General features: G+C 28.1%; 5 protein-coding genes across 5 annotated transcripts in view; all 5 read left to right on the top strand.

The window, feature by feature from the left end:
- LOC136985467 (hemicentin-1-like) overlaps window positions 1-21,752 on the top strand; it is a 130,687-nt gene that overhangs the window by 78,691 nt on the left and 30,244 nt on the right. Inside the window, exons 69-87 of the mRNA XM_067282756.1 lie at window positions 7,481-7,768; window positions 8,056-8,172; window positions 8,244-8,411; window positions 8,984-9,265; window positions 9,363-9,479; window positions 9,576-9,755; window positions 11,184-11,351; window positions 11,922-12,203; window positions 12,301-12,417; window positions 12,513-12,665; window positions 19,140-19,287; window positions 19,668-19,816; window positions 19,881-20,012; window positions 20,310-20,474; window positions 20,557-20,627; window positions 20,712-20,955; window positions 21,043-21,138; window positions 21,244-21,432; window positions 21,523-21,687. Coding sequence (XP_067138857.1) covers window positions 7,481-7,768; window positions 8,056-8,172; window positions 8,244-8,411; window positions 8,984-9,265; window positions 9,363-9,479; window positions 9,576-9,755; window positions 11,184-11,351; window positions 11,922-12,203; window positions 12,301-12,417; window positions 12,513-12,665; window positions 19,140-19,287; window positions 19,668-19,816; window positions 19,881-20,012; window positions 20,310-20,474; window positions 20,557-20,627; window positions 20,712-20,955; window positions 21,043-21,138; window positions 21,244-21,432; window positions 21,523-21,687 — 3,231 coding nt within the window. The remainder of the gene's footprint in view (window positions 1-7,480; window positions 7,769-8,055; window positions 8,173-8,243; window positions 8,412-8,983; window positions 9,266-9,362; window positions 9,480-9,575; window positions 9,756-11,183; window positions 11,352-11,921; window positions 12,204-12,300; window positions 12,418-12,512; window positions 12,666-19,139; window positions 19,288-19,667; window positions 19,817-19,880; window positions 20,013-20,309; window positions 20,475-20,556; window positions 20,628-20,711; window positions 20,956-21,042; window positions 21,139-21,243; window positions 21,433-21,522; window positions 21,688-21,752) is intronic.
- Window positions 9,898-11,176, top strand: LOC136985455 (cell adhesion molecule Dscam2-like). Its single transcript, XM_067282743.1, has 3 exons — window positions 9,898-10,318; window positions 10,536-10,817; window positions 10,917-11,176. The coding sequence occupies exons 1-3, from the start codon at window positions 10,222-10,224 to the stop codon at window positions 11,054-11,056; spliced, it is 519 nt and encodes a 172-aa protein (XP_067138844.1). The 5' UTR covers window positions 9,898-10,221; the 3' UTR covers window positions 11,057-11,176.
- Window positions 15,476-16,850, top strand: LOC136985446 (cell adhesion molecule Dscam2-like). The gene is made up of 5 exons (XM_067282734.1): window positions 15,476-15,810; window positions 15,900-16,181; window positions 16,270-16,386; window positions 16,470-16,634; window positions 16,730-16,850. The coding sequence occupies exons 1-5, from the start codon at window positions 15,729-15,731 to the stop codon at window positions 16,759-16,761; spliced, it is 678 nt and encodes a 225-aa protein (XP_067138835.1). The 5' UTR covers window positions 15,476-15,728; the 3' UTR covers window positions 16,762-16,850.
- LOC136985444 (cell adhesion molecule Dscam2-like) lies at window positions 16,794-17,876 on the top strand. Its single transcript, XM_067282732.1, has 4 exons — window positions 16,794-16,898; window positions 17,006-17,284; window positions 17,375-17,494; window positions 17,598-17,876. The coding sequence occupies exons 1-4, from the start codon at window positions 16,823-16,825 to the stop codon at window positions 17,852-17,854; spliced, it is 732 nt and encodes a 243-aa protein (XP_067138833.1). The 5' UTR covers window positions 16,794-16,822; the 3' UTR covers window positions 17,855-17,876.
- LOC136985441 (cell adhesion molecule DSCAM-like) lies at window positions 18,029-19,139 on the top strand. Its single transcript, XM_067282729.1, has 4 exons — window positions 18,029-18,145; window positions 18,236-18,517; window positions 18,614-18,730; window positions 18,814-19,139. Exons 1-4 carry the CDS (start codon window positions 18,067-18,069, stop codon window positions 19,131-19,133), a joined length of 798 nt encoding a protein of 265 aa, XP_067138830.1. The 5' UTR covers window positions 18,029-18,066; the 3' UTR covers window positions 19,134-19,139.

Below are 21,752 nucleotides of genomic sequence, written 5' to 3' on the forward strand. Positions count from 1 at the left end.
ATAAGATAAACAGCGTTTTTTCCTGCTACCTTTACTGTTGTAGAATAAATGCTTTTCTAACTTCTTACTTCTACTTTATTCCAACCTTTTGCATTCATAAAATAGATCAATTAAGATGCAATCAAAAATAAGATCAATCAGACATATTTCTATAAATAAGGTAAATCATAATTTTTAAAATTTCGCAAAATTCAAAGTTTTTAAATAAAATAATAATATACAACGTTAAAAAATTAACAGAAAATTGTTAAGAATAAAGTATTTAAAAAGAAAAAAATATATGTATGTAAATGATTTATAATAAATATCATAAACCAGGAAAAAATAAACTTTTCAATAATAAATTACTTTTGTATAATTAATTAGTCACATCAGTTAATGAGATACTTTCGTATTTCATTAACTAATGCAATTAACTCTCTGTTATCTATTAAAGAAATTAAAACTTTTAGAGTTCGATACAGTTAACTTTTTAAAAATTACTTGCTAATGCGAAATATCAAAACCTAATTTACTGTACATATTAAATATAAGTAATTGCACAGTTCAAAATCTATCTATAAACTGTAACTGTATAGAAATTAATAATTCATTACAAAAATTCATATAAGTAGAACTTGATCTTCAAAGTTTCATTTATATCTTCATGTTTTCATTTCATAGATATAATAAATTATTTTAAAATATATTTATATAAATCTAAGAAAATGTCGGTTATTGTGAAATCTTTTTAAGAATTTGTTGAAAATTCTCTCAACTTAAGAATTATTTCAAATAATCGTTGAAGAGTAAATAAAAGTTAGATGAGTAATAAAACTTTATTTTAGACTTTGAAATTTATTTACTTAAAACTGAACTTGTAAAGATATATACTGTATAAAAAATTTAACTTCGGAGGAAATTCAATCCTCAATGACTTAATTATTCATACAACTGACTTACGTCTTCTAGATGGACAGGCGAAAAAATGTCAGTTTACTGTCATGAAATTCGGCTTCGTAATCGAGCTGGATCTCCATTATTTGTCACGAGTAGTAAAAATCAATATATTGTTTTCTGCCTGTATCACCTATCGCCCACTGTGGTTGATATCATCGAGGATCAGCCCCCGCCTGTAATGGGGGTAATTTGGCCATACAATCTTATTACGCTGATGTTTCACGTTAATTAATTAATCAATCTAACTGACTTTCAACACACACGTTCAACAAACTGGTTGGTTGGTTGGTTGATGAAATAAAGCAATGCAAACACTTGAGCGATCTGCCAAGGGTCCTCGAAGGTCCTGAAAATTGACTCCTATTGAACCTATTTAGGTTTTAGATACGTGAAGAAAACCCAAATAAACCACACGGCCAGCCAGTTGTTGAGGCGCGATTCAACAAATTCAACAGACACGTTATTTAATAATAAATTAAGAAAAATCCAGTAACGAGTTGCTTAACTTTCCCGGCAACATTTTGGTGGCGCCATCTGCTATGTTGTTTTATTTTTAAAAACTTTTTATAGTTTTAATTATTATAAAATAGCAAAAAGCTTAATTTTGAAGGTAAGGATGGGTTTTATAAAAAAAAAAATTGTAAATGCTGATAATGAGTAAATGACGATTTTAGTCGAGATATGACACACGACTCCCCCTTTATCTCCCCACTCCCTCGACTTTTAACCAGCAAAATTTAACAGCATCAATCCCCTAATGGGCAAACCTCCCTGCAAAATTTCAGAAATTTCCGACAAAAAGCACAGGAGTTATTAAGTAAGTTATCAAAGAGGTTGAACAAAATCGTGCCCCACACACACACACATAAATTACCACCGAATTTTTTTTTTTTTTTTTTTTTTTGCATTTCTCGATGTTTCAAGGTCTCCTGAGTTCAAAAATGTAAAAATCTGGGATCATTTTTTTGACCGATCGCCATACTTTCCCTCTGTTACAGAGCTGGGAAAGTAAAAAATTAGTAGAAAAATGGAAGAAATCGATATACTGTAGTTTCAAAATATTCGCTACATAAAGATTTACTTTCAGCATAATTCTCAATAAAGTGGTAAAAAGAAGCCGATCTTAACTAAATGACTGCTTCTGACAAGGCAACGACAAAAAAGTTATTTTGAAGAGAAACAATAGATTCTTTTATAAGGAATATAAATTTTTGTTGTTCATAAATCCGATTGGTTTTAAGCCTATTTCAAAAGATATACAGTGGAATATCATAATAACGAGGGAAACCACAAAAATGTTTGTTAAATTGAAAGTTTGTTGTAATGAAAACATATACATAAATTATTATCATGTAAGTTAAATAGCTAAATACGAAGTCCATAAACAAAGATGTTATATGTGATATCTTTATTTTATTATTTTTACTTTTTTCATGTAAATAAAGAAATTTATTTCTGAATTTGTCGTTTTAATTCCCACCTCCTAATCATATACCTTCTATTACCCTTTGGTTTCCTATATCGGAGAGGAATAAGTAGTGACCAGAAGGCGCTGTCATTACTCAGTCCCCTCCGGTGACGTTTCCCGCCTGGATGTCCCTCAACGTCATTTTACTCTCGTGCCTTAAGTGAAGAATAACAAAATTACAAAAAGTCATAAATGGCCGTCCTTACTCCTGTCTATGACAACTTGTGGTTCTTGTTGAAGTTAGTACATCTGAAACTCGTTTAATTGCTTCCGAACTCGTCTCTCTCTCTCTTGGGTAAAGTTTTTTACCTGTTAGAAAACCAATAGCAAAGAAACTGTAACGAAGTTCTTGTAGTGAAGTCAAAATTACAAGAATTCTATTACCGCGGAACTGGCAGAAGGAGAACATTAATTAAACTGAAAGTTCGTTATAAATATGTTCTTACAACTAAAAGATTTTGTCATGGATTCTATGGAAATTTGGTCAGGAACAATCTAAAAGTTCGTTATAACGAGATTCCTCTGTACTCCCTTTTACTGAAGGTTTCTGAATGCCTTCGTGCTGGAATAATTTGTTGAAATAAGATACTAACAGAATAAGGAAAGCAATCAGATAGTCGAGACGGTAAAGGCTTTCATTTTGGAAATCCAGATTCGGAATCTCAACAGTAACGGAGGTAGGATTTTCATTCTGAATGGGTGGAGATAGATGGAACATTATTTTAATGTGGCGGATGTTATTTGCACATTTTATCACCAAACAAACTAATTGTTAAACTTTATCGATCGATTTTCAGTAATATATATATAAACGGAAAAAAGTTTAATGAGAACTTATAATTACTTGACGAATAATCAATTCATATTTAAAGAAACTCTCCAATAATGGTCAGTATAAGTAAACTTGAATAAATTATTTCAGGGTGGATTAATGCCCACCTCATCCCACCCTAGCACCGTCCACGAACCTCAGAATTTTTCATGGTAATTGGACATGTTATGCATTTTCTTTCACCAATCAGTCATTCCTTTGTGATCCTGACCGAACTCATGATGAACATGAAGGACATTTGTTTTCTTGAAACAAAATCATTTATTTCAAACATTGGCATATCAAATACGGCAAGGGAATATATAAATAAGTAAATAGGAAATTTTTCACGTAAAATGCATTCAGTAAAGTATAATTTTCTCATATTGATCGGTTTAATTAACTTGAATTAAAATGAACAACATACATATACACAGAAATTCCTAAAAGCATCTAAATAATATTTTTTTTTAAAAATCACAATTATTCGTACAAAAGAGAAAATTCTATTAATTCAACTAAACCCTGAAAAAGGTCTGTCATTCCTGTCACCCAAATATTGTTGGAAAACTTCCAGTAACTAAAATTCTTCAATTATTAATTACTGTAACTCAACAGCAATTTGAAAGATGGATTTACATTGATATTTCAAATGAATTCGCTTGAAATTTATATAAATATAAATAAGATCTATGCACTTCAAATATTTACCAGTTAATTTATAACAAATAGATTTTTGAAATAATGTCAATCATTTTCTTACAAGCGCGTTCAGTTTCATTGAAATATTTAAAGATGATTCTTATATAGGAACATAACGAGAGCGAGTTTTCAATATTGAATATTCAGTTATATACGACAAATGACATCATAAACTAGTTTTGACCATAGATAATAAATTTAGAAATAGAATTCTAAATTTTTGAGATACCATAATTGTTTGTTACAGCTTCTATCAAAACTAATGCATCACCACACGATTCATATCAAGCTATCTGGTTACTTCAGCTTGAGTTTGATTAGTCTGACACTTATCAATGATCGTGTTTATCTATAGCAATGAGTGAAGAATATCTGCACATGTTCTGCAGTTAGGATGTTACAAGATAACAAATCCTGTAACATCTACATAATCATTACAAATAAATATACTGCCAAATCGTATTTTTTATACAGAAAAACGGAATTATATTCAAGATCATTCTATATTAAATTAATTTAGTAATTATCAATATAATGTAAATCTAATATTATTTCTCCTACGAATATTAAATTATATCTCATTTTTTCTAAAATGCGATAAGGTGTCAGTCTATGCCATAAGTATCTTCAGTTCATAATGAGTATAATTTATCATGGATAATTCGTATCGGAGCAATTCTCGTCTCTTAATTCATGATGATTAATCCTAGTTGGTCTATCTATAATAAAAGTAATTGTGACCAGTCATGAAGCGTAAATCTTCTGGTATGGACGACCTGACAGCAGAAACAATAAATGCATCATCCTGCTACTCAGAAATTTCCCACATGCAGAAAGTTTCATAGATGAGATGACCCAGATATGTCAAGTGCCGCTCTTCACTCGGTCGTCCTCATTATGATTGTAGGTGAACTCACAATGGAAATGGAAGAAAAGCATTATTACTGCCCAAAGATAAAAAAGTTAAAATTAAAAGATTGCGCTGGTATGTCGCAATATTTTAAAATTTTAATTCCACTTTTACTACTAATATTTCGAATTTTTTAAAAACATTCATTTCATTCTTTTAGAACTCTGTCAGACAATCATGTAATAAACCTATTACTATGAGAATCCGGTATCGAACTTTATCTAGACTCTCATAATTTATCATGAATAACTGAGATACTGAGCAACGATAGATGCAAATTTCCGGTTTTTGATAATTGAAACAAAACTAATTGTTTTAATCCACAATACAAGTATAAAAAATACTACTTTTACCCAATTCCAATAAGCAATTTAATTAATTTTATTTAAAAAATATAATGTTAAAAGTTACATTTTATTATGAATCAAACTAAAGAATAATTTATTATGGCAGTAAAATCTTGTTTCAGTTATTGTCAATCATTTGTCATTTAAATAATTAAATACTAATGAAATAATATCTAAAAAAGTATATTAAGGATTTTAAAATAAGTGCAATGATTAAACTAAAATATTAATGAGGGCCTAATTGCATGGAAATAATCAATACGTTAAGAAAGAACAATATTTCATAAAAAGTATTGTAAATGCAGTATTATAGAATACAACTCATTCAGAAAAATTTACACTTTATCATAAAATCATTACAGAATATATATAGTGCGATCGTAAAGTCAATCCGCAGTAGGTGGAAAAATGGGAGGAGCTTCCATGAACTAAGTAATGACGTCACAGGCAGACCGCGCGTCGAAAGTTAAAGGAAATTATGATCTCATCACTCGGCCGAGCCACTTGGGCGTGACCACAGCGGAGGGACTTTGTGATCGCATTGTATAATTATGAAGAAAACCAAAATATAGCATCGAATTATTATACGAATTATATGATATTATTACATTATACGAAGAAAACTAATCTGTGAATATGTAGGCCCAGATAGAACGGAAACAGCACGTCCGTTTGATCCATGTTTGCAATATTTTGTCTTTGAAAAATTATGTGATGGTGATATAAATTATAGTTTTTTTTTTATTAGGGTGATAAAATTTGGTTTTATTTGGTTTATCGATTTCATTTGTACATTTTTATAGCTTTCAAAGGGGAATGGAGCCAAAGTCTTATTTGACTTCTCGCAGATCCTGTGAATATGCAAAGTGAATAAACAATTGATATCGTCATATTTCCGTCAGTAATATAGGAAAACGATCAGTGTTTTCTATCTGAAAATGTTTTTGGAACAAATTATATAGTGTGGTTACACAGAAAAAAACAAAATACAAAATGTTAAAATATCAATTTTCGACAACTGAAGAATTTTCTAATGGCTAAGAAATTATGAATAGCGATAGAGTAAACGTTTTCTCTTAAGTTTCTTGAATAAAGTATGGAATATTTTTTAGTTAATTATAGAAAATGTCTTGTATATTCAGAAAATAATTTAAGAAAATAAGTTATTTACGTTACATTAAAATAAGGTCAGTGTGATAATGCATATCAAGCAGCATATAAATTTATTCTTTGAGGTAAGTGTAACTTATGACGTTGCCTTCTGAATTTAGATTGAAAAATATTGTCGTTAATTTGTTTACCACATATTAATTTATCTTAAGAATTAATAAAATACCCAGTTCATGGTTTTTTAAGTATACAACACTTCGTGTACAATGCAGAAAACATTTAAGTTTGTATAGAATTTATTTATATTGTAAAAAACATTGCGCATTTAAGAAATATTATTATGACTTTAACTATAAATTTGAATTTATAATTTCAAGCAAGACCTACAGCAAATAATAATTAAATATTTATTATGAAACTACTTATACTTTCGCATAGAATTAATACCATAAAATATCATTTCGTTTAATACCATAGCAAGCTAATAATTTTATTTTAGAAATATACTTCAAAATATACCCGTTAATTTGGATTTATTTTCAAAAATTTCCATCATGAGGCGCTGCAAACGCACATGAACTTGCCATTAGTGCATTTACTGGGAGGTGGTGGGAAGGCTCGAGAAGTGTGTGAAATATTTTTGACTTTATTGTGATTTATCCATAGTAATTCCTATCGGAATAGCTTTTGACTACATTTATCAGTTTTTCATTATAAATCTTATAGTAATTGAACAATAGTTAATCATAAAAATGACATATTACATTATCGCCTGCTGTACATCTTTATTATCCTTGATGATCTCAGTTGCTGATAAACAAGGTAAACTGATTATAGCTTTATTATTATATAGTATTCTTAATTAAAATATAACATTTTCTTGTATGAACTGGATTAACATTATATGTATAATCTAAATTCTAATTTTGCTACTTGCTACTTGTTTTCATTGTTAAGATCAGTTGTAGGCTATATACATCATCATAAGTGTTTAATAAGTTAGACATTTTTGAATTAATATAATAATTTATTAATACAAGAATTATTATTATTGAAATTAGAATGAACATTTCTGTACTTGAATCTAAAATTAGTAAATGATAGCTTTACTAAGTTGATAAAATAAGTAGCATATATAAATTGAAAACCATACTAGAATATCGAATTCCGAAATACGTTACTATCATTTTCAGATGGTGAAATGCCTCTAATCAGACCATTTTCTCTTCCTCGTGATCTCAAAATTGGAGATAAAGTCAGTATTCTCTGTTCAGTTAGTTCCGGGCAACAACCACTAACGTTTCATTGGATAAAAGATGGCGAAGAAATATTTGAAACTAAGAATATAAAAATTCATAGTCATTCGGATGTGTCCGTAATTACTATACATTCTATTAATGAAAATAGTGTAGGAAACTACACTTGCTTTGTAAGTAACAATTTTGGAACTACTTTTCACACAGCTGTATTAGAAGTGCCAGGTAAATATAAAAAAAATTTAAAAATATATTTAATCAATAAGTTTTAAGAAATAATTATTAATCCAATCAAAATTTTTTGATTTACAAATACCATCTGAATTAAATCTAATGATAAATTACATATGCATTTTTAACTTTTTAAATGTATAAGTAAAAAGAATCACAATTTTTGAATTTTGTAATTATTACATTAATCATAAATGAAAAACTATATTGAGCGACCATTAATTTTGGCTAAGCATAAGATATTACTGTTACTATAACTAAAAATAATAGAAACCTTTCAGTATCTCCATCTTGGAAAATCGAACCAAATTCTCTCGATGTCGTGGTTGGACAAAATGCCAGTTTACATTGTGAAGCAAATGGATTTCCTGTTCCAACTATTTCATGGATCAAACAAGGTATAAAAATTCAATACGTTTTTATTTGAAGAATTTAAATTACTCAAATTTAAATTATTATTGTATCTTAGAAAATTCTTTTGGTGAAAAAGAGAATTTAGTAATGGACCATAAATTCATCATGAATAGTACTTTGCTTTTAATTCATGTAAAGAAAGAAGACGGAGGAATTTATGAATGTTCAGCAAAAAATGGCATAGGAATAGGTTTGAAGAAAGCAGTTAGTTTAATAATTAAAGGTATGATATAGCACGTAATTTTAATTAAATCTCAAAATATTAATTCTGTTATGCTTTAAATTTCATTTAATTATTGAAATATAGTTCATTTATTATCCGATATGTGGCGTTGTATAGTTAAAGACTGGATAGTGTATATTTCGTGCTCGGTGCACTTTCTCTTATGTCAGAGCATCATTAATATGTTCGTGAAAGATATTTACCAAATGATATAGTATATGAATAAGAGGTCATTTTATATATAAGTATTAGTGACATGAATTTTATGACTGTATAAGACAAAGGACACTGAATGTAAGATATGGCAGACTACAGTATATGGATTTGTTGCCTTGGCTTATTTTGCTTGGTTGGTTCCATTTCGAACCAAGGTGAGTTTACATATTATATTGTTTTATGTCATTGTTGGCTTAAATCTTAATTTAGTAAACTAAAATATTCAAAATTATTAGAATAACTTTTTATTTCAAAAATCGATGTTACGATTAAACTAGAATCACCTTAACTTAACGATGAGCAAAATAACAAATTATATTAAAAAATTAAGAATTAATTTTATTATGTTTGCACAGTGTCTCCCAAAATTCGTCCGTTTTCTTTTCCTCAAGATTTAAAAATGGGTGACCGTGTAAGTGTTATATGCTCTGTCAGTTCTGGTACAAGACCATTAACATTTCAGTGGAAGAAAGATACAGACACCCTAGTCCAGGGTAAAAATACGGAAATTCATTTTCATACTGATCTTTCAGTTTTAGCCATTGATTCAATAACAGATCAGAACAATGGGAATTACACTTGCATAGTTTCAAATTTAGCAGGAACAACAAGTTATAGTACAATATTAACCGTATCTGGTAAGTCATTTTAAAAGTAAAATATTTAATAATGTTTGCAGTTAAAATTTATAACAATAAATCTAATTTTAATAATTTTAAAATTACTCATAAATAGCTCCACCTGAATGGAAACAAGAACCACATGATACTGAGAGCGTTATTGGTTCTAATATAACAATTCGATGTCAAGCCTATGGCTTCCCATTGCCTACCATACAATGGCAAAGAAAAGGTACACATTTTATTACAAATATTATTTTATTGATAGAAATGACAATAAAATTTACTTTATTTTGGGCATTTTAAAAATTAATTTATCGATTTAAAGAAAATCCGTTTCATCACTCGGATAAAAGCGTAGGATCGCTGAAAGAAAATTATCTGATTACTTCAGATGGAACTTTAATAATTACAAATATTCAAAAAGAAGATGAAGGCATTTTAGAATGTGTTGCTAAAAACGGAATTGGAAAGGAATTAAAAAAGTCTGTTACACTATCAGTTAAGGGTAAGATTCATATAATTAAATCCAAAACTCAAAATTAAAAAATTGCTAAAAGTAATTCAATAATTTTTAATTATCCTGTATTTGTATTTGTTTTATATTTGGAAATTTATCTTTTATATATTTTGTATTATAAATATGAAATAAATTCATAGAAATAAACGTTTCGTTAGAAATTTAAAAAAACTACATTAAAAATATATTTTTTCGAATCTTACATTAAATGAATTACAAAATATTTGTCTGAAGATCATGATATCTTAAATACATTGTAGTTTGCTCTAGTACATGTTTTAATCGTTATGTGGCGCACTCGAGCTAGTAAAAAGCTTTCTCTATTACAGCATATACTTTTGACTGCTGTGTATGTTAAAGTTTACCTAATTTTTAATGGTATTTCTAGTATTTCAGTTGAAGTGAGCTAAGGATTCGGATATACGTGTATATAAGTTTTCAACCGATCACTAACATGCATAGTAATATTTCGTGTTATAGACCATTTCTTAATATGGCACTGCTGCATTTGATAATTATTTGTTATTTGTGTCAACAGAGTTACAGCCAAGGTAAGAAACTTGCTCTTATATTTAAAATATAAAAATAACGCGATTAAGCAAATGAGATAAGAAATATTCATAAAAAAGAAAAAACAATCCTTATAAAATACTTAAATTTTTATAGTAAAATATTTATAAAAATTTATTTCAAAATTTTAATTTGCTAATTTCAGTAACTTTAGCATTTTGTAATTAAAGAAATTTTTAAAAATTCATCGTTTTTCAGATGCACCTCAGATTCACCCATTCCACTTTTCTGAAAAGTTGAAAAATGGTGATAGAGTAAACATTATTTGTTCTATAACATCAGGAAAGAAACCTTTAAGTTTTCAATGGATGAAAAATAATATAATTATCACAGAAAAAGAAAATATAGAAATATTTACACATCCCGAGCATTCTGTATTAGCAATTAATCCTATAAACAGTAATAGCTCTGGAAATTATTCTTGTGTTGTATCGAATAAATTCGGTACGACATCTTACACAGCCATTTTAGAAGTACCAGGTTAGTGAATGTGGAATTGATTATATTATATAAAATTAATCCGCTCAACTATATTTATAGATTTAGAAATAAAAATTTAATAAATTTTAATTGATTTAGTACCGCCTATCTGGAAACAGGAACCTCAAAATATAGAAAGTATTATCGGAAACAATGTAACCATAGCTTGTCAAGCAAATGGTTATCCTCCTCCTACTGTAACGTGGACAAATAAAGGTAACATGGACTTACAACAATAAAAATAAAATAAATTTATATTTCAATTTAAAACTGTTATATATTTATTACGATTACATATAATAAATCTACTACATTTAAAAAATATGAACTGTAATATTTATCGAAAATAAAATTTGTAATTTATAGAAAACCATGTTAATTCTTTTGAAATGGAAAATTCAAAGTTTTATAAAGTTACTGTCGAAGGAAACTTGATTATAACAAATATACAGAAAGAACACGAAGGAATAATGGAATGTTCTGCGAGAAACGGAATTGGAGAACTGAAGAAAACTATCACTATTACCGTTAAAGGTGAGAAAAGTAAATTGATGTTTCATAATAAAAATTATTAATTGTCGATAATTAGTAATGTATATAGAGACAATTAAGTTTAAATAAATGAAATTTCAAAAAGTGGGCATTTTGATGTGTGAAACAATACGTATTTTCAACTGTTTTGATCGGAATCGTACACAATGAATAATATTAATTCAAAAATTATTTTTTCCAAGTTTTGTACTTTCTCTAGTAAATATTTTCTCCGCGCTGTGGCGCTAAGCTATTTTGCTATGATCGTAATGGTAGTTGTGCATTCTTCATTCTCTTGTAATTTCCTGAAGGATATGTATTGTTATATACAATTCTAAACGAAAGTTATCTTTTGTATTTGGATTTCGACTGATACAGAACTTTAGGAACTGTGTTGTCAAGTGAAAATGATATCATCTACAGTTTTTGTTCTGCTTTTCTATCATATTTTCTGGATTACTGTCAAAAGCCAAGGTAAGATTATGTTTCATCGAATTTTAGAAAACACAAATAGTCTAAATTTAAATCTGTTATAATAATGATTCAAATTACATCTTTAACATAACTTTACAGAACCTCCAGGAATTAATCCTTTTAATTTTCCACCTAATTTAAAAATTGGTGGAAGAGTTAGTGTTATATGTGCAGTGATTTCAGGCTCAAAGCCATTCAAAATTTGGTGGGAGAAGGAAAGTAGAACTATTAAAGAAGACAAACATATTACTATTCATATTCACGCTGTTGAATCAGTTTTAAGAATCGATCCCATAACTGTCGAAAGCTCAGGAAACTATTCATGCATAGTTAGTAACGAATTTGGCACAACTAGGCATAATGCAGTCTTAGAAATTCCAAGTAAGACTTAATATTTTAAAATCAGTAAATTGGCTTTTTCTAATACTTACTTCGTCCTTTAAAAAGGTTATTTATTTTGTGCGATTTGTTTTTAAAGTGTCTCCTACATGGATTTTAGAACCAAAAAATACAGATATTGTGGTAGGTAACAATATAACCATTCAATGCCAAGCGCATGGTTTTCCTACACCAAATTTATCTTGGAGTCGGAAAGGTAAAAGTATTATCTTTATAGTATTATTTAAATTATATTACCATATCATAAATTTTTAAAATAAAATCAATTTAAAAATCCTTTTAATATTCAAGAAACGAATGATGAAAAATATTTGTATAAAAATAAAAAAGATGGAAATTTATTAATAATTAATGCAAAAAAGGACGATGAAGGTGAATATGAATGCATTGCCAAAAATGGAGTTGGACCCATTTTGAGAAAAACAATTAATGTTATAGTTAGAGGTAAGGGAACGGATTAAATATATGGAAATAATTTAGATGACATAAACCTATCAATAACTAAATAATTATTAATTACGATTCATTATCAATATTAATAATTAAAATTGGTTCAATTTAAAATGATGTATCATGTCGAAAAAATTATAAATGGTTATGAATAGTGTTTTGTTGATACTTCTACTTTTTGGCACTATGTGGCGTTTAGTGTATAATGTTGTAGAAAAGTGTCTTTACTCATTGTATATCTATGCTATGTTCTTTTGCATTTTACGAGTTGCAGTTTGAGATTACTTTTGGAGTCTTACCTTCCCTTGTCATCTTTTCGCATAATCAATTACAGATTATAACATAAATGGCTTTTAACATCTATTGGATAACAGTATCTACTTTGTGCATAGTCTGCATGGTGAAGAATCAAGGTAAGATAACTTTCAGTTATCGATGATTCTATCTTACATTCTTAACTGTTTCTATTTAGTTACAAAAATATTAATACAGAAATTAATGATAGTTAATTTTTTATAGATATTCCTAAAATTGCTCCATTTTCCTTTCCTACGAAATTTAAATATTGGAGACATGGGGAGCATAACATGTGCTGTAATCTCTGGCAGCCAACCGTTAAAATTTTTATGGAAAAAAGATCATATTGATATAAACGAAAATAAAAACGTAGCAGTGCTTACACACACAGATTTATCAGTAGTATCAATAAAATCCATTAGAGAAGAAAATATCGGGAATTATACTTGCACAGTTTCAAATAAATATGGTTCAAATAGCTATATGGCAAGATTAGAAGTCCCAAGTAAGTTGATTTAAAGATTAATTAGCTATAAATAACTAATTTAAATGATGTCCCTGAATTTCTTGTTTGTTTAAGTACCACCAACATGGCGAATTGAACCTAAAGATATCGAAATTGTTAAAGATGACAATGTAACTGTAAAATGTGAAGCAAATGGTTTTCCAACACCAAAAATGGAATGGACTAAAAAATGTGAGTTTTGAATTATTAAATTTAATAATGATTTTTTCTTAATTTGAGTATAAATAAAACTTTGATCTGATATAAAAATACATAAATTTAAGGTAATATAAATATAATTTCAATATAGCAAATCCATTTGTCGGTGATATCGACAGTTCGAATGAAAAAAGTTTCAGAAAATCAGACAATGGAGAATTAAAATTTTTCTCGATAACAAAAGAAGATGAAGGTATTTACGAATGTACAGCATTAAATATTCTTGGTAATACTCTTCAAAAGACGATAACTGTTATTGTAAAAGGTAAAAAAGCGTTAATAAATTCAAATGTTTTACACGTATGATTGTTTTACTTTTAACATATTTTAATTCTTTAAATTGCGATTAGATTAAATACAATTTCATTAAAATGTTATTAAATTTATATCATAATTTAATTTTTATTTATTTATTATTTGTATTTATTATGTATTGTATTGTATTTGTATTAAGTATGTATTTACTTTGTAATATGTTTAGTTTAATATATTTTATCTTTCACATTTTACCGTTGAGTGGCGCATATATCCTAAGCATGGCTTCGCGTATTATGCTATTCAGTGTATCTTACTACTTGCTGTGATTCTACTCGCAACTCCCGACTTATATTTCTCAACCTATATGTGGATGATCTTAAAATAAAACATTTACCAATATTGAAAGTACACAACGAAATAAATCTGTACCTTTGAAATCGAGAGAGATGACACTTTTACTAACGAGTGTTGTTTTTGTCAGTTTAGTTCTTTTCGCTCTTTGTCAAGGTAAGCTTACTTTTATTAACAATTTAATTGCAAAATTTTTCTGCAAAGCCAATTAATTATTAGAACTTTAAGCGTTTTAACAGCAATTTTCGATATTCTAAAGAGCTGTTTGTTATTGACAGATTTACCTGTTATTGCACCATTCAATTTTCCGCAGACTATAAAAGTTGGTAACAGAATAAGTGCAATGTGTACTGCTACATCTGGGGATCAACCCTTTGTTTTTAATTGGAAAAAGGATCAGGAAGATATATCAGAAAATTCTGTAATTAAAATCATAACTGCTAATCATATATCAGTAATATCTATCGATTCTGTAAGTTCAGAAAATGCCGGAAATTATACATGTATCGTATCAAATGCAGTCGGCACTGCAAGTCATACAGCGACATTGATTGTTCCAAGTAAGCGTATATTTTGTGTTTGAATTTATTAATAAAATGACAATTCTATTTGTAAAGATTTATGTCGCTATCAAAATATATAAAATCTTTAATAAAATTTACATTTATAGTATCTCCAAATTGGGAAAAAGAACCTAAAAATGTAGAAGTTGTTGTTGATACCAATGTGACCATCGAATGCCAAGCGTCTGGATATCCTAAACCTTCTATAACTTGGAATATTAAAGGTGATATTTGAGACAACTTACATATTTTTCAAGTTAATATATTTTTTTCATTTCGAATTTCAACTTAATATATTCTTTTAAAATTTTTCAGAAGATACTTTTGACAACTATAATCAGAAAATAGTACCCGAATTTATGATTTTGAATGGGAACCTAAACTTGATAAAAATAGGAAAAATTCACGAAGGAATTTATGAATGTTTAGCCAAAAATAATTTAGGAGAAATTAGAAAGGCAATTACTGTTACTGTTAAAGGTACCGATTATTTAATATGTATATAGTGTCAATAAATTATATTTATTTATCAGAAATCATATTATGTGTTTTGCTTATGTAAACTAGAAAGGACTTGGTTTTTATATGCCTTATTTTCTACTGTTAAATTGTTTAGAGATGTGGATATGTTTTTCAATGATATTTTAATGATACAAAGGCATTATTATGATTCCTGGAGAATTTCTAGTATTATGTGATTATGACTAAAAATTTTAATGTCTCAGTTTTCCGCTGTACGGCGCTGCAGAAAGAAATGCTAGGCAATAATAGTAGTAGTGTTACTTGAATTGGCTTTACGGTCAGACAACTTTTCTGGAGATAATATAAATCTGTCTGTATACTTAATTAATCGAACGAGTCGAAATGGTTTCGAGGATTCATTTTATCATCACTTTTATTTTATATCAGATGATATCAATCGTTTTCATTAATATTTCTGCTTCAGGTAAGTTTTTATCTTCTGTTACTTATCATATTTGTTATAAATTTATTAATTTGTTATTGAGATTTATAATATGTTCATTATTTTTTTAGAATTACCAGTGATTAAACCATTTACGTTTCCTGACAATTTGAAAACAGGAGATAGTTTAAGTGTGTCATGTTCTGTTATTTCTGGTGATAAACCTTTAAAGTTTATATGGATGAAAGAAAACAAAGAAATTAAGGATGGGTCAAACACAAAAATTTTTACTCATACTAGCCTTTCAATATTAGCTATAGATCCTTTAGATGAACAAAACAGAGGCAACTATACTTGTATCGTCTCTAATGCCTTAGGTTCAACTTCACATACAGCAAACTTACAGATTCCAGGTAAATTATTATATAAAAATATGCTTATAAAGTATTCTAATATAAGCTTATAGTATATAAAAATTTAATAACATATATGGAAATATAGTTCCGCCTTCATGGATAGAAGAACCGAAAAATTCTGAAGCAGTCGCAAATGGTAATATAACAATACTTTGTCAGGCTTCTGGATACCCAAAGCCAACTATTACTTGGGTACGAAAAGGTACATAATTATAATATATTTTAATATATTTCTCAAATAATTCAAATCTCGATATATTTATATTCTGATAATATTCTTATTAGAAAGTCCTTTCGGTTCTGCTGTCAGTATGGATAATAAAGAAATTATGGACAATGAAAAACTGACATTTGTTAAGATTTCAAAGAATGACGAAGGTTTATATGAATGCTCCGCATATAACGGTATTGGAACTTCTTTGAAAAAGACCATCACGTTAAGTGTTAAAGGTATAATTCTCCAGAAATTTAAATCATGAAATATATATTTTGTATGCTTTAATTCGTGTTGTATCCGTTGTATGGCGTTTTGTCGCTTTGAACAGATGCTACTTGCACTGAGTTTTCATGTTGTTAAATTGTGATTCAAACATATTTAGTAGCTTTTCTTACTTCTAATTGTCCTTATAAACAACATAATGTTTACATCCAGACAAATAATAATAGTGTTAAATATCATGCAACTGATCAGCTATGGATTTACTTATGAGCAAGGTATGTAAACGCCAGTATTTTTTTTTTTTTTATGATAATATGCTTTGCAATATATTAAAATATTTTAACTTAAATAAAATCATTAAATTTTACACTTTAATTTTTAGAATCGCCAAAAATTCAGCCATTTCATTTTCCATCAGAAGTAAAAATGGGAAGTAAAATTAGTATTGGCTGTTTTGCACTTGGAAAAAAACCATTAACATTTAACTGGTTAAAAAATAATAAAAATGTAAAAGAAATCTCTGGAATTCATTTAAAAACAGACGAAGAGTTTTCTGTTTTAACAATAGAGCCAATTGACTTAAAAAGTATTGGCAATTATACATGCTTAGTACAGAATAATATAGGAGAAGATAAATTTACAGCTCAGCTTAGAGTTAAAAGTAAGTCTATATATTTTAATTTTAATACATTTTCAGAACTAATAAACCATTTTATTTTTTATAATATATATCAAATGTAATTTTTTCTAGTTCCGCCTCAATGGACGAATGATATTAAAATTTTAGATGTAATCAGAAATAACAATTTAACAATTCAGTGTACAGCTGATGGCCATCCTTTGCCAATTGTAACCTTGAAACGATTTACAGGTAGTAGGGGTTTGTTTTCTTTTATGTATTTGAAGTGCTTTATAGAATTTTAATTTATATTTTAACAATTATTATTTATTCTCTTAAATCATTTCAAATTTAGAAAACGATTATTCCACAAACAATGTTCAAAAATCGGAAAATGGTACATTTTATATTACAAATGTCGATATCAAACACAGTGGAAATTACGTCTGTGAAGCTGATAATGGAATACCTCCAAGTTTAAGAAAGATAATTACGGTTATGGTGCATGGTAAGAATAATAAATATTTTAAATTACAGATTGTACAAATTATTAAAAGTAAACATTCAATATTTATGGATGTCAATGGTTTCAACATAATACATGTTTCATAAACTATATAAATATTTAAATTACCTTAACTAAATTAATTATATAACTGGAACTTATATTAATACATATAAAATCTATTTTTATAACATAAATTTCGAAAAAGTGTGATTTTTGTTTTCGACTAGATGTGGCGCTTTCTCACCGCTCGTTTACAATATACAAAGCATAACTCAAGTTTTTCTTGCAGTGTTATTAATAGTTGAAATACTTTATAATGAGTATATTATTTAAACTTTTCGTTATAATCTTTATCATCGTGAAAATCAGTGTATTATATCCAGTTATTTGTTCTGGTAAGTATTATCTTTAAATAAATTTTTAAATAATTCATTGTAAATGATAAAAAAAGATCATTCATTAATATTAATTGTTTATGTTTTTAGATATTCCCGTTATTCAACCCTTTAGTTTTCCTGATAATATAATTGCTGGTAAATCTATCAGTATATTTTGCACAGTTACAGATGGAATTAAACCAATAACTTTTAGTTGGTTAAAAAATAATGTTGTTTTAACAAGCGATGGAGACATCAAAATTAATAATCATGATTTATATTCTGCATTGATAATTGATCATGTTGATGTTAGACATAAAGGAAATTATACTTGTAAAGTAAAAAATAAAATTGGCTCAGACAGTCACACTGCTTTCTTTGATATTAAAGGTAAGAACAAAAATTATTTTTAGGTGTTGTTATTGTTATTATTATGCATGTGCATAAGTTAATTTCTATGTTAAAATAAAAATATTCTCTCAATAGTTCCTCCTAGATGGATCACAGAACCAATGGATCAGTCGATCATTTTTGGTTCTAATCATTATCTGGATTGTAAGGTATTTGGATTTCCATCTCCTCAAGTAAAATGGTTAAAGTTAGGTAAGTACGAAATTAAAACCGTTTATATATACTTTTTTTAAAGTTATATGCCTAAATTTTAATATATCTTGTTGTTTTTATAGACGATAGTTCAGAAAATACACCAATTTTAGCTGCAGAAAGTGATAGGTGGACCGTGCTTAAAAATGGCACAATCATTATTACAAATGTGAAAAAGGAAGACAGTGGAACATATATGTGTCAAGCTGATAATAAATTCGGCAATACACTTAAAAAAATTATAAAAATAGACGTATTTGGTAAGATAATAAATGAAAGAATAATAAATGGTGTGTGTGTGTGGTTATTTAATTCAGCACGAGATATCCTAACAACGTCACATATCGTAAACAATAAGTACAAATTAAATTATGATTTAGATATATATATCGTATTTTTTTAATATTAGTTCCAGCAAGATTTGAAGAGAAATATAGCACAGTAACCAGTAAGAAAGGAGATAGCGCCAGACTGAGGTGCGATGCTATCGGAGATCAACCGTTATCAATAACGTGGAAAAAAGGTCCTTTACAATTATCGAAAAGCAGAAACGCTAGGTAAGTGTTAATTATTAAATGTTTAAATTATAAAACAAACTTATATACATTATATTTTAACACTAATTTTCGAGATTACTAATAATTATAAGATTCAAAATTGTTATCAGTAGTAACGAGTAACACAGTTTCTTTCTTCGATGAATGCTAATTGCGTTCTTAACTCCACTTTCCTCATCCATACAATCGTTAAAATCTTCACCGAGCGTCAGCAAATCGATATCCCATTCTAGGGGTTCTGGATGAGTGGGACACATTCACGACATCAGACGCGTCATCCGAATTTAATTTAAAAATTTTTCTTTTAATAATATACTTTGATAAAATAATAATATATACATTCTTTGCATCCATTTTAATCAATCGTGTTGTCTATTTAGATATGAAGTGTTCGAGACTCTTACATCGGAGGGTCTTCAATCTGAATTAGTTATTCGAGAAACAAAACGAGATGATGGCTCTATATATATATGTATTGCCGAAAACACATATGGATCTGATGAGAGAAAAGTCAAATTGTCTATATTAGGTTAGTTATTTGACTTTTTTTTAAATTGTTATTTGAAATTTTTATTTAATAAATATATTTTTAGAGGTTCCTGGACGCCCTCAAAATGTTAAAATTGCTGAAAGGTGGAGTCGAAGTGCCACAGTTGTCTGGTCCGTGCCTTATACAGGAAATAGCCCTATTACAAAGTATATAGTGCAGTATTGGAGAGAAAAAGGTGAATAAAATATTAATGAATCAGTAGAGATACAAGTTAATTCTAATTGAAGCAAAAATAATATTCCAATTTTAATTCAAATGATAAAAAGTAGTTCACATATCAAAAAAATTTTCAAAACCAAATCAATTTAGGAGGGAAAAGTCTCTCTTTTAAGTTAGAATTGTGTGTTGAAATTAATTTTCACCTACGTAACTAGGACTGTTATTCAACAAATCACACTTTCTCTGCATAATTTAGCTTTATATACCAATTTTTAAAGCAAAAATTGGTTAATAAGATATAAATCCGTTGCAGGTGCACCTCATCGTCTTCATGAACATCCTATATCAAGTTTGCAAACCTCTACTATGATAGATAAATTACATCCAGGCACTTCTTATGTTGTAAATGTAGTAGCTGAAAATTCTGTCGGAAGAGGTGAAGCATCAAAACCAGTACGTTTTCATACTGGAGAAGAAGGTAAGTTATACTTTAAAATATTTGTATCATTTAACTATCAAATTTACTAAATAAGTAAGACAATTTTCTTTAAACATTTCAGAACCTAGCCTTCCCCCCGTCGATGTTAGTATCGAACAAAAGGGTCCTACTACCATTAAAGTAACTTGGAAAGTATGTATAATGAATTGGAAGAATTAATTAATGTCAAATACGTTGCAAATTATAAATTGTTTCTCTTATAAATAATTTTTAAAGCCTCCACCTTTGGACAGTTGGAATGGTCAGTTAAAGGGATATTATATTGGTTATAAAATTAGAGCAGCACCTATAGCACAGTCATATAACTTTAAATTTGTTGAGTATGGAGGAGAAAGAACTCAAGAATATCTTCTTACCAAACTCATGAAAGGCACTGAATACTGTATTGTCGTACAAGCTTATAATTCTGCAGGTAGTGGACCACCATGTCATGAAATGATAGAAAGAACAACTGATGCAGGTCAGTTTTTTGCATTAGAATTTTTTATAATATGCAATGCACTATAATTATAATGAAACTATACTAAACTTTATTTAATTACTACAGATGTTCCACATTCTCCCTTTCTCTCTCTAATGTCAGTCACTGTGAGTTCTATCAGTGTTAATTGGCTAGCAAAACATTCTAAAACACCATTAACAGGTAAAGTTTGTTAAATTTATATTTATTTAAAATTATAAAATTAAACTATTCAATATAAAAATTAATTATGGATATGAGAAATGAAGAAACTCTGATTATTTATAGGATTCATACTGCATTATAGAAGAGGATTTAATTCTTGGAAAGAGACAACTTTAATACCTGCTAATGAGAAACAATATACACTGAGCAATTTAGATAGTGGAACGTTTTATGAATTATATTTAACTGCTGCAAATCAAGCAGGAAAAAGTGATCCTAGTGATACTCTCAGAGTTAGAACGGATTTTGTTGGTATATAAATAAATTTCATTGTTTTAAAAATAGTTAATAAATAGATTAAATATAAATAAATTAACAGAAAAATTTAATATTAATTAACAGAAGGCTATAAATTATCTTCTGTCATCGATAAGAATGTGTGGAATCCTCCATATTTCCAGATATCAGTACTCATTCCAATAGCGGCTTGTCTAACTTCCATATTTGTAGCAATTATAGTAGCGTGTGTCTGCGTTAGAAAGCTCAAAAACGAAAGAAGAAAACGAGGTAATCGAGATTCGTCAAATAATGGAATTGTTTTTCATTTTAATTGCAAAATTTATAATTTTTCT

This window comes from Centruroides vittatus, unplaced genomic scaffold (genome assembly GCF_030686945.1).
Source record: "Centruroides vittatus isolate TY-2023 unplaced genomic scaffold, ASM3068694v2 contig_970, whole genome shotgun sequence".
Lineage (NCBI taxonomy): Eukaryota > Metazoa > Arthropoda > Arachnida > Scorpiones > Buthidae > Centruroides > Centruroides vittatus.